The sequence below is a fragment of the Castor canadensis genome, chromosome 6, assembly GCF_047511655.1.
Source record: "Castor canadensis chromosome 6, mCasCan1.hap1v2, whole genome shotgun sequence".
Taxonomy (NCBI): domain Eukaryota; kingdom Metazoa; phylum Chordata; class Mammalia; order Rodentia; family Castoridae; genus Castor; species Castor canadensis.
The window spans coordinates 147,991,757-148,005,327 of record NC_133391.1 but is presented as its reverse complement, the minus strand read 5'-3'; the positions used below and the strand labels follow the sequence as shown (position 1 = coordinate 148,005,327).

The window sequence follows — 13,571 nt, the reverse complement described above, 5'->3', positions numbered from 1 at the left end:
CTCAGACATCTCTCCAGCGAATAGATGAACAAAAGAAAAGATGATTGCAACACAAATTGAAATAACCTGCTAAAAGCCCCCAGAAGCCCATCTTTGTTTACTTGTCCACAGTAGAATTCTCTCCTACTACTGAGGACCTCTGAGTCCATGAAGAATAGGCTAGTAAATGCATCTTGAGGGAAACAGGCCTTTAGAATTGTGTTATGGAAATATATAAATATAAGCCTATGAATACTGTGACACAAATTAATAGCATAATTTCAACTTGATGTTTATCTCGGGGAAAAATAACCATAAAAGAGGCTCACAGTTACTCCACACTCACTTCAAATTTCCCTGCTCCAATAGTTTGACAATTTAGTTTAAAAATAACCCTTTTGGCTGGGAGCAGTGGCTCATCTCAGGAAGCTGAGCTCTGGATAATCACTGTTCCAGGCTAGCACAGGGCAGAAAAGTTACTGAGACCTCCATCTCAATTGGTGGTGCATACCTGTAATCTCAGCTACTCAAGAGGCATAGGTACAAGGATCGTATGATCAGAGGCTGGGCCCAGGCAAAAATGTGGGACCCTGTATGAAAAATAACTAAAACAAAAAAGGGCTTGGAGTATGGCCCAGGTGGTAGAGCACCTACCTAGCTTTGAATTTAAACCCCAGAACTGCCAAAAAATCTTCCTTCTTTCTTCAAAAGTTGTATCTCCCTCAGTAAGAAAAAGAGAAGAAGATGGAGGTATAACTTCAATGGCAGAGCATGTGAGAGGCCCTGCATTCAATGCTTAATTCCCATGACTTCCAAAAAAAGAAACAAAAGAAGAATCAGAAGACAAAAACATGCCAATAGCTAGATGTGTCAGTTGTATCCCTGCTTCCTGTTCTGAGGTTAAGACACCCTTTGAGGCAAAGTGTCTGTCCCAACCATCAGACAAATGAAAGAGCGTTTTCTGTTTTCCATTTTCGTTATTATTTTAAGACAGTCTTGCTAGGTAGTCCAGCCTCAGCTTCCTAATTGCTGGGATTACAGGAGTGCCCCACCATGTCCATATAGTGGACAGCTTTTTTAGTTTTATGCTCTTTGGTAGAACAAAAGGCAATAAATAAAAAAGGCTGCTGAATAATATATAACTCATCCATTTCTCAATACACAAAAATACACAATACACAAAGGGCCAAAGTGAACTAATTTAATATCATAATTCATTAGCTTATTCAGTGTATGTAATCTAAAACAGATGCAAGACAGTCAGCTGAAAGCAAATTCACATTCTGTGCAGCCTGAGCTTTACGCTGGTCCCCCCATGGCTCCATCTGTAATTACTTCCACAAAATTGGAGAAAGGTGTTCCTGTTTATTAGCTGATTAGCGCTGCCATTGTCTACCCCTCTAATTTCTCTTCACAAGGAGACCTGACCTCTCTGTTGAGACTTGATGATGATCTTAAATGGAAAATACCAGTTCTGGGTTGGGAGGGTAGAGCAGTGTATCAGTCCATGAATGCAGCAACCAGTGGGGCAGTCCATGCATGGCCTAAGCTAAGATTTGTGACCAAGGCTGAGACTATGATGTGGGCCCATATGGAACTAAGTATTTTGACCATGGATGTGCAGGTCTTGCTGAAGCAAAACCAAGAATTGGGAAATGCAATTCAATTGGTCAGGAGAAGTACCCTTTCCCTGGAAAACTCCCTGAACTCAGACTCCAGAGATGCCTCGTGAACAGACTGTGAAGGGAGGGAGATAAGAGCTTGAGGTCTGGCTTGTTGGGCTGTATGAGAATTCAGGGTACCCAAGGCTGGCTCACTGTCCTCAAATACATTTCACTGTAGGGAGATAATATTTCATTCCCTAGTTTGCAGGGAATTGTTCTTGTTCCTATGCATCTTGGTACTGTACTTTATGTTTAATATTTAGGAATGAGAGTATACAATAAGGATGCCAACCACATAGCAGGGAGACAATGCAGAGGAGACTACCCATAGCTTAGATCAAGATCTATAAGGTATCAAATTGAGGACAACTCAGGACAGGAAGTCTTCAGAGACAAAATCATACATCTGGATAGGATTAAAGACTTATGACAAATTCTCACCTTCCCAACTAGTATACTAAGAGTAGGTTGCAGATGTGCCTATGATACTTAACCCCATGGAGCTCAGAGTGGTTAAGTCACATCTGGCTGCCAGCGAGCCATGTGCATATGATCATGTTTCTTTTTGTCATATATGAAGAGGCAGAAGAATACTGTTCTTATCAACCCTTCTGAATGACAAGAACCAGGAAAAGTGACTTAAGTGCAAAAAGCATAATCTACTTCTGCATTGTGAAACATTAAATTTGTGATCAGGAGACTCTCAAAGGGACTCAGAGGTCAGAGAGAACATTGGGAAACACAAGATAAGAATCCAGGGAGTAGCCTGAGAAATGGGTCTAGAGGCCAGGAGGAAGAATGGGGTTCAATTCTGATTCATCTACACACATCCTAATGACACCAAGCTACCACTTTGGATTCTGCCCAAATAAAGCCAAACTGCAACAGTGGGTATACCTGGTCTATAGAAGAACCAAACATGCATACTGGGTTTGTTATGATTTGAATAAGAAATGTCTCCCACAGGTTCATCTATTAGGGATTTTGTTGTCTTGTCTACTGGTGGGCTTTTGGGAAGTGCTTGGATCTTGAGGGCTCTGACCAAATCAATAGATTAATCCCTGATGGATTCATATGACATTATTGGGAAGTGGTAAAAAGCAGGAGGTGGGGCCTAGTTGGAGGCAGTAGGTCACTGGAGGGGGCATATTCTTGGGGCTGAATCTTGATCTGTTCCTGAATTCTCTGCTCCCTGTCCACCATGAGGTGAGGAGTTCTGCCACCTGCTCTTCTGCCATGATGTTTTGCATCATCACAGTTTCAGAATCAGTGGGATTAAAAACTATGGACCAAAGTTCTGAAATGGTAAGCAAAAATAAATCTTTTCTCCCTTAAGTTATTTATGTCAGATATTTTGTTATAGTGATATAATGCCTGACTAACAAAAGGTTCAAATGGAATCACCAGGTTTGGTGAGGACATTTAAAGTCAATCTACCATCTTTCTCTTCCATGGTAATGTCAGATGCCTCCCTAATAATCAGACTCAGTGTCCTTTTCATCTGCCAATATTCATTCAGTTTTATTAGTTTGGTTCTCTAAAAGCAGAGCTTGTGATAGGGACTTAGGTAGAAATAATTTGATTTCTGTGATCACAGGAAACAGCAGCAAGGGAATGTGAAGGGTGAGAAGGACAAGGAGAAAAGGCCAACCTCAGCATATGTAATGAAGGTTGCTTCTGTGTGTTCCCAGGCTCAATAGTGTTGAGACCATGGTGAAATGTGCAGAATTCTCCACATTTTACACCTGAGAATGGGAGGCCAGAATATTTATCCCATGCTTCATGTTCCAGTGATTGGAAGTTTTCCCCAAAACTGTCTTACCTCTCTTACTCTTCAGCATTTCACGCACTGAGGGTGTTCTGGAACAAAGCATGGCATATACAAGCAGCACATACAGAACTGAAATGGACTCGTGGGAATGTGACATGGTCTCCAGAAGTGTCTGTTACATCAGCCAAGCATGGCTAGGTTCAGCAGTGGTTTTAAGTGTGATTAGTCAGTATAGATGCATCACTGCCTCTCAGGGACTTACTGGAAATGAAAATTCTTGGTCGTGAATCAATCAGAAATTCTGGGGAAAGAGCCCAACATTGTTCCACATGGACTTTCCTTTTTGATCTCTACTCCCACACAAACCCTAGAAACAACAACTAATTTGGATTTTTTTCTACTGTAGATTGGTTTCACCAATTAAAAATTTTGATTTTGAAAAAGGAGTTAATTGTGTAAGTAGCTACTCTTTTGGGAAAAGCTTCTTTCATCCAGCATAATGGTTTGAGATTCTTCCATGTTGTTACATGTATCAAATAGTTCATTCCTTTTAATTGCTGAGTAGTATTCCATTGTATAAATATGCTACCATTTGTTTATCTACTCTTTTATTTATTTATTTTTATTTTTTTTGCAGTGTCGGGAACTAACCCAGGGCCTTGTGCATGCAAAGCAAGTGCTTTACCACTGAGCTATGCCCCCAGTCTCTATTCTTTAATTGATAGACAATAAAGCTGTTCCAGATTTTTATCATGTTGCATAAAGCTACCATGAGCATTCTTGTACAAGATTTTGGGACAGGTACCATACTTCTTGTGGGTTAAAAATTATAGAGCACAATATGTATGCTTCACTCTTAATCCCCATGGTTGCACCATGCTATATTCTGTAGAGATCACTCTAACCCAATGCCTTCTTTATCCTTAGGAACATCTACAGTGGGATTATCACAGTGCTAGACTCTAAGAAGCCATCATGCCACAGGCCATCAACAGATCAAGCCTCAGAGGGTACTGAATCTAGCCTTAATCATTATCACTAAAGAACTCATAAAGCAAGCAGGGTGTGGCTGCTCATGTCTATAATAGCAACACTTGGGAAGCTGAGGCTGGAAGATCATGATTTCCAGGTGAGCCTGAGCTACACAGTAAGACCCTGCCTCAAAACAAAACAAAGAACCCCTAAGGTTGAGGAGACATCCATGGGCTTGACTGGAGTAGACCCCACAATTGAGGAAAGGCTCTGAATATTTTCTATTCTGTTTAAAAACTTATACTCTGGACTCCCCAATACATATTTTATTTTAAAACTGCTTCCCTTCTCCATCAATTGAGTCAAATTGATGATTCCGAAGCAGTGTTCTATTTCTCCTGTGGTTTTAACATCCCTTGGATTTTGTCCAACACCCTCACATCACGAGCGGAGCCATTCATAGCTCTATTTTTTTTTTTTTTTGGTCTCACTGGGTATCTATGTCATGATACTATATATCCATCTTAATGCCAGGCATGGTATTAAGAGCAAGGGGCATAATGATGACTAAAAATGATTCTTGCCATGAGGGAAGTGGGTCATTTATTGGAAGAGATGGAAATGTCAGTGAATCATTGCTGAAGACTTGCCCAAAGTCCATTGTTTATTGGTGGTGGAACTGAAACTAGCATCCATTGTTCTGCCTCCAGTTTACTTTGTTTGCTTCCCCACCATACTGCCTCTCCTTCAAACACTGACAGGACCTCGAAAAGGATTATTATTAGAAGTTAGAGAAGTGGAAACACGGGCTCCTTAGGCTCATCCACAGTATGAGTGGTGTCTCACACTATGCTCCTATGTGTTACTGGTTCCTGAAGGCTGCCTGAATGTTCCTGGGCCCGGTAATTAATTGATCATTACTGGTGATGATGATCAGTTTATCCTTATATGTTGGGTCTGAATGGCTTAAAAAGTACAGCTTCCAAAATGATCTTCCCTCAGTTACTAAAAGACTATCGCTTGTCCCTTCCAGCTTCTTATCTTGGCATCAATCACTTTAATCGACATATTTTTATAGAATTCATACTATGTGGTAAGCAAAGGGATATGTTCAGAAAGACATACAAAACAATATTTTCCCTTTCATCAGAACACTGAGTCCAGAGGAGTGGTGTGTAAAAAAGTATTGTTAGCAGGGTGTTCTGGTCATTGCTAGCCTGGAAGTGATAGTGGTTCTATTCCCACTTCCTCTGCGAGACATCCAGTCTCTGCAAAATTCTCTCTTAATTCTAGGTACAATGACTGAATGTCTTCTGTGGAGTACTTCTCTTTATCTCCTGAAGCATTTTCTTCTTGTCTTGCTGCAACTGGCTATGGTAATATTTCTCACTTGCTCCAACAGCCAAAGAGAAAGCCCTGGGAAGTGCTGGGCCAGAGGTGCCACCATCATGGCTAGCATTTGGGCAGGAGAGCTCCCAGCTGGATGTGGGAGGCTGAGGTCAAGCTCCAGTTAGACTTCCTGCCTATTCAGAATCCATTGATATTGCCTTGGCCACAGACACCATCTCCCATCAATACAAAGGCTACACGCACCATCACTGACGACGCTTTGACTTGACAACATTCCAAGAAGCTAGAGATGCTCTTCCACTGAAGGGAGGAAACTCAGGGGCTGATCTGTGAGGGCAGTGCTTGGTGGCGGAGCGAGCACAGAAGACAGGACCATTCTCATTAGCTTCTGTGTTTTGCTTTTACACTACTTCCAAGTATTTTCATTAAGAACTTAAAAAAATTCCACCATCAACTACTGACATTTGAAGCCAGATAATTCTTTATTGCTGGGGGAATTCTGTCCTGTAGAATGTTCATCAGCATTCTTGGCCTCATTAGATGCAAGTAGCATTCCTTACCTCTACCAGCTCCAGTTGTAAAAATTCCAGATGTTCCAGACATTATCAAATATCTCCTGGCGAACAAAATTGCCCCAGATCAACAACTATTTTTCTAGTGGAAAATATATAGTATGTAGTAGGGGCAGAAGTGCGCCTGTCTTTCTGGTGGGGTCAGATATTTCCCAAGGGAAATATCTTTGGAGGATGGAAGAGAGTTACCTTGTGATCATTAGCGATAAGAGTCTGTACAGGGAGGTGTTTATGGCCTTCTGTGATGCCTCCTTAACCAAAATCAGATTCTGACCATCCAGACTCATCTCTCAAACATTCTAGGAATCTTGGGCTTGATCTTGCCAGTTTTCCCCTACTTCAATGTTTTTGCTTATTTCATATGTTGAGTGGATAGCATCTCCATATGCACAAGTTTAGGTATGTCCTTTCTTTGCTTTGGATTGAATTTCCAAAGCAGATCCTCTAGAAGTCATATTGTCTCTTAAGCATTATGTCTACACTTTGGATACATGAGTAGGCCATGCTGTGAACTGCATTTCTGAATATGCGACACGCAGTATTGTGAGGTAATCTTCACATCACTTCAGATTATCACATGGAGGATTGCATCAGTTGTTGTACATTGATAAGAAGAGACCTAAGTTCTCTCTCACCTGGGATGTGACTCATTTGGGAATGTACTTGTCTAGGAGTAGGACAGGAGGGAATCTGGAAGGAGTATGGGAAAAATAAATGATAGCATCATCTTCCACATTGCTAAACTCTAAGGTAACACTGGTGGGTGGTGGAAGTCTCACAGTAGAAGTAAACAAATCACACAGAAGCATCAACAAGTTTGGCCATTTATTGATGCCATATAAAAAGCAGGCTACAATTACAATTCGGCTTTAAGTACTGAGGTACCCACCAAGGTACCCCTAAAGGAGGTTGGGGAAGTGGCTGAGGAAGCAGCACAGAAACGGAGGGCACTGGATTGGCCATGTGTGTCATACAACCACTTCGTACAATGATAGGTAGAAATGTGCTTTTCCTACCATGTTATTTTTTGTGACATAACTTAAAGTAATAATACTTGAATTTGCAATATAAAGAACAAGAGTAAGATCAAATATGTTGACCAGGTTATAGCATCAGGGAGTTCATGGTCCTGTGTTATCTCCCTGGAAATTGAGTCAGTGTGGACTAAGCACCAGATACAACATCCCAGAGCTTCATCATAAAGTCAGAAAGAAAGAGCTAAGACACATGCTCTTTGGGGTAGCATTGTGTAGCTTTCAGAGTATGGAGTATTTTATCCAATAAAATGGGCAGTTATGGCATAAAAAATGTAATCTCTCAAACTGTGATTCAGGTAGTTGATGAAGGTTTTTCAGAACACTCATTGACCATCTGAAAGCACCACACTGGGATGCCAGTGGAGACATGGCTGGCTTGGGAGATTGGGTGACGATGTGCTCTTATTTAAGAAAACCTATCACTGTCAGTGATAAAGAAAATACTTAGAGAATCTTAAAAGAATATATATCATTAAGCAAAGCATTCCAACCAAGGAGGCAATTCCTTGAGCAGGAAATGACTTCCTGATTTAAGAAAGTATTCACTATTACATTTCTTGGAATACTGCCCTCTATGGCATAATTACATTTTGATGTTCAAGAATTAAATCAACCCACAGCTTTCTAGAGGAGAGCTAACTCTACCACAATGAAAGATAATGTAAACCAAACTGGGATTTAGACCTTTGATGTATTTAAGCACCAGGCCCTTTGGTGAGCCTCTCTGGTTCATGGTAAATGTGTATCCAGTGTCTCTTGCTACATTTCTTGCTTGCTCTTTCAAGGTGGGAAGAATGGAGCACCTGGATAAAGTCAGACAACCATTTGGCTTCCTATTACCCCATATAAGCATCAAAGAAATGAAGACACCATTCAGGATTTTCCCTGATCTGAGGTCTATTTTAAGCACCAGGATACATAAAAACACCGAGGACCCACAGCTGAGTGATGGACAGAGGATTCTGATAGCAAGCATAAATGATGAACACCATACAACTGTCTAACAACACAGCCTCAGTGGAGGAAGGGAATGTTTATGATACATGACTGGGGGCCAATTTTCTGCAATTGAGAAACTGGAGAAAGACCTAGAATGGAATATCTGACAAGATCTTCCTACATGTCTACCATCTTCTCCACAACGTGGGTTCTAAATGATATGATCCATTTCATATATTGGGAAACCTGGTCTAGTCCTACTTTAGTTTGTTGAGATCAGTAGGAATCTGGATTTGTTCCTGAGTTTTGCAAGCCTGGTATACCCAGGTCTCTGGTAGTATGTATTTTATCTTATGCTGGTGTAGTAACATGTTAAATTAAATCAGTCTGGCTTACTAAATTAATCCCTCTGAAAGCCTACACGCTATATCAGGGACGGTTTTTGTGAATTTTTTCATTAGAAAAAAATCAGATTTTTCTCCACTCATGTCACTAGTGATGTGTCTGTTTTTTCACCAGAGATTGTCATTGGCCAGCAATGTTTCTATTTAAAAACAGAGAATACAAGAATGCAATTATTATCTAGAAGTAAATTCCTTGACTTTAGGCAAACATGTCTACTTTCTTTCTGCTTCTGATCTACCTTGAATCTCATTCTGAGCCCAGTGTTTTATTTTCAACAGGAATTTATCAGAACAATATATGCTATGATTGAAAAAAATTTTTTAAAAGCACATAATATACAATGTTAAGTTCATGATATCCAAGAAATAGAACTAGCATTGCCCAGCAACACCATTCCACATTTAATAGAAGATGTTTATGTGGAGTTCCACATACATTTACCTATTTGTATGACTACCTATGTGTGATTAGTTCAGCTACCATCTAGATATTAGCACCATTTTTCAATAGCACCATTCTGCTGAACAGATAAATAACTAAAGAGAGATATGGGTCATTGTGCTCCAAAATGAAGATTAAATGTGTCTGTGCAGGAGTCTGAAAATAGGTTGCCCAGTACAAAAAGCATATGTTCTCTTCTACCCTGTCAAGAACTGGTTTTGAGGCCTTCCTCCTTTTGGGGCTTATACCTCCTCCACCTGCCCACAGTCTGTCTGGGTTTAGTCTGTGTAAGAACTACCTCTTAGAAATTGGTTCTCCTGGAAATGTGCTCTGAATTTGAATCTATAGCCTATTTTGACTTCTGGGAAGTAGGAACATCTAGAATAAGAATTCTAACTTTTATTTCAGTGTTTTGAGCTCTCTTGGCTCTCCTATTTCCCCAAAGTAGTACTTTTATTTTGGATATTTTCATGTGTGTATGTGTGCACATGTGCATGTGTGTGTGTTGCTGCAGATCAAGTTCAGAGCCTTCCACAGGCTAAGCATGTCCTCTATCACAAAGCTACATCCCCAGCAGGAAAAGACCTTAAAACGTGACTACTAGGCACACTAGGAAATTATCATCCTCACCTCAATTTTTGGAGTTTTTTTTCTATCTAAACTATAGCTCCATTTTGTAGGAAAAGGAAGGTGGCAGGAATGGCCCTGGCTATAGTGATCTCTGTATATCAATCACCTGCATCAAGATGACCAGGTAGGGCCTGGGCAAGAGAAAGAATGGCAGACAATAAACTCATTTGTTCTTGTGCAAAGAAATTTGCAGTGCCAGGAAATGGGGAAGAATAAGGACCCATATTTCCTTCTGTAAGCTAGGAAGAAATTGATTTTTTCCACTTGCTTTTGAAGATTTTTTTCACAGAAATTGTCCTCAAGTCAGAAATGTTTTCTGTGTAGCTGTACTAAATCTGTTAGGCTGAAGCTGATGTCTGTGTTCTTTTAGTCTAGAGTCTCTGGGTTGGCCCAGGTTTCTGAAAAGCCCAGCTATGGAGTCCTGCAGGAATCAAGGGATGTAACCAGCTCTCTCTTTCTGTTCTTGCTGAACACAGGGTGAAGAAAGTGCTCCTCTGCCTGAATAAGGAATGTCCTGACCCCCATCCCCCAACATTTTATACAGCAGCTACCCCAGGCTGATGGGGAAGATGTATTCAAGGTAAATGACAAATATTGTTTGCTTCCTGGGTAAGTGTGATTCTGTTTCCTGGTACTCTTGAGGTAGTCTAGGAAAACTCTGGTCTCTTTGTTTTACCTTTAGGTGTGTGTGTGGGGAGATAACATTTCACAGATCTGCCTAATCAGGCACTTTTCCTAGGAGCTGATATCAGCAAATGCAGGCTCCTCCTGGATACTTCACCTTCCTATCTGGAGCAGCAAGGATAATGGTCCTAGCCACCTGTGAGGGGCATTTTTGTGGCTAGAGGAACACAGTGGATTTTGTTGTTGTTGTCATTGTGACTCAAAGTTGGACCTGAAATATGTAAAGTGAAACCTCAAAGAAGCAGTCCCTAGGGTTAAAACATGTCACTGTCAGCAGTTTGCAGCAGTCTATGGTAGAGTGGCTTTCCTTCTGAGCTTAGAGTGTTTTGGGGTGTTTTAGCAACTGTTGTTTTCTTTGCCTTTGGGTATTGGTGATGTATGTCTGGGAACACGAGAAACAGCACTGGGCCCTCACAGTGGGCACAGAACATTTCCTCATGAACTTCAGTGTCTGGCAGAAACTGGCCGATAGCCTGTCCTTGGTACAAAGTAAATCTGCAGGAGAAGAAAAACAAAAGAAATAAATCCAAAGATTATCCTTTGTAAGTGAATTAACCCAACTTCTATTGATGTAAGGCTTTATATGTCTACCAAGAAAGGACTTATAGCAGTTCATAACAATAGCAGATATTAAATGAACATTAATTCTTAGACATTGCAAAGTGTTTGTGTTAAACTTGACTTATCAGTCATAATTCTTCATTCCTGTGGAAAACCATTAGACATTCCTATCCTGCTATGATTGTCTGGTGGATGAAGAATACTACCCCACTCCTTGACTTTGGGTTCAGCTGTATGATTTGTTTTAGACAATAGGATGCTAATAGCCTACCCTGGTGATCTGTCATCACCATAAAGAACCCGGTTCATGAAGCCAGCAGGAGATGGGGAAGACTGACACATGGAGTAGACCTAGCCCCAACCCACAGCTTAAAATCAAAGCCAACCAAAGCCAGTATAGATCAGCTGAACCTTAGCTGACCTACATATGTTGAACACAAAATACAGGACTGTAGTTTTAAACTCCTAAGTGTAGGGGTGTTTTGCTAGATTTGTTATTGCAACGGTTGAATGCATCATTTTCCATGCTTCCTTTCATTTAGTCTTCACAGTAGAATTATCAGGTAAATAATCCCATTTTACAAATGATTAAAGGTCTAGGGTAGCTATGATCTTGTCTACTGTTATCCAACTGATGGATAACTGATGTTATCAGTGGCATGGCCAAATCTGAACTCAGACAGATTCAACTCTGGAGTTCATGCTTTGATCAGCAGTATCATTTAGAGTGCCAAGCAAGAGACAGTCAGCCAACCAGCTCATGATTCCTGAGTATTGTTCAACAGAGTGTGAAGCATACAGGCACGTAAATTGTGGTCTCTACTGTCTAGAACTATACCATGTAGAGGAAGGCACAAGACATGAACAAACAATTCCTATCATCAGTATACAATTAGTAACCTAAATTCTAATTCTTGCTCTTCTATAAGTAGCTCTGGAAAAGTACATTCCTTAATTTTCTTGGCCTTCCTTTCCTTGTGCATGAATCAGGGAATTACATTAGATTGGTCAGGGACCACTTACACACATATTCTATAAGTGATGCTACGAATGCACTGTGCCACATACTACAGGTCTAGAAGGAATTCAGTCAGGCCCAAATGATAGATTTTTTTCCTTCTAGAAAGTGAAATTGCTTCAAAGTTTGCTTGAGTACCTCTTGGAGCTCTGGTTGCCTTTCTTTTTTCCTTTACAGAGAAAATATTTTAATAGTCCAGAAGAAAAGTATTTTCTCAAACAAGCTGCTGTCCTTTGTAAACAGAAGTCAGTAAAATAGAAACTGAAATAATATCTTTTTGATCCCAAACCTGTGATTTTCACTCTATGCTTTTTTCACCTTCAGATTATAAAAGCAAGATGCTTTTTATCTCCTCAGAAGTCATCGTTCTCTTGACTGTAATCCATTTTATTGTGAAGAAATATATATTGTCTGTCAGCTGCCAGAATTCCATTTTGTGTGCAAGTTTTTTTAAGTGCACTTAGGAAGAAGCAGTGTACAATGATCACGGAATGTAAAACCCCAACCTTTACTTTTGATTCTTTTCTCCTTCAGGCCTATGCTTTAATCCCATTATTAAAAAAATCCATTTCTCCTAAAATCCCACAGGAAGTTTTCTTCCATGCTCTAGAGTTTTACTGAGAGCACATGTTTTGGCTGGCTATGTATCATGTGAGCTGCTGTTCAGAACCAGGCCAGGCTTCTAGCTTTGGACCAGGGCCCAGAATGAAAACCAAGGTGTCACATGGCTGCCTTTGTTTTCTTTGCTAGCCTCTCCTGAAGCCCTTGTGAAAGATGGATAGAGAAGGTAAATGTACAGTAGCTCTTTGCTCTGCATTCTCCCTGCCATGACTGCATGAGTCTTCTGGGGCCTGCTGCAAGGAAGGGGGAAGACAAAGGAAGCATGAGGGCTCAGCTTGCATCCCACCTCTCCATAAAGCTTCTTTGGGCCATGTCCTCACGTGGATCCATTCTGTCTTGATCTCTAAACATGCATTATTATTATACCACTTGCTGAAACATGGTGCCATATTTTGTCTTGAACCATTTTGTAGATAGTGTGTGAGCCTTTTCTGCTAAGTGCTAAAAATGTGTTCTCTTTGAGGGGTGTCTGCCATTATAAGGAAGACATCTAGGAGGCTCCCAAAGTCTTTAACTATGTCCTGGGTTGTCCTATGTCCTCTGAAGCTTAAGTGACCAAAAAGTTGAAGTCCTAGCACTTTGTACCTGTGAGTGTGATCTGATTTGGAAATAGAGTCTTGGCAGATGAAGATAAGGTCATTCTGGGGTAGGGTGAGCCAGTATTCTGAAAAGACTGGTGCTGTCCTTATAGGAAGAGGAGAAGAGACACAGACACAGGCACACAGGGAAGGCAATGCTAAGATACAGACAAAGAGAGTGAGGATGGCTAGGTGATAATGGAGGCTTGAACCAAAGAAAGCCAAAGATTTCTGGCAATCATCAGAAGCTAAGAGGGAAAGTATGGACCTAAAAACGCCTTGATCTTGGACGTGTAGATTTCAAAACGTGATAAAATAAGTTCATGTTTTAAACCAGCCCGTTTATGGT

The 13,571-nt window shown here is 40.7% G+C and overlaps 1 protein-coding gene across 1 annotated transcript in view; it reads right to left on the bottom strand.

Moving 5' to 3' along the window:
• Nucleotides 1-7,116: 7,116 nt before the first annotated feature.
• Nucleotides 7,117-13,571, bottom strand: part of Adamts12 (ADAM metallopeptidase with thrombospondin type 1 motif 12) — a 326,530-nt gene continuing 320,075 nt past the window's right edge. The window contains exon 24 of the mRNA XM_074077647.1: nucleotides 7,117-10,939. Coding sequence (XP_073933748.1) covers nucleotides 10,761-10,939 — 179 coding nt within the window. The 3' untranslated portion in view covers nucleotides 7,117-10,760. The remainder of the gene's footprint in view (nucleotides 10,940-13,571) is intronic.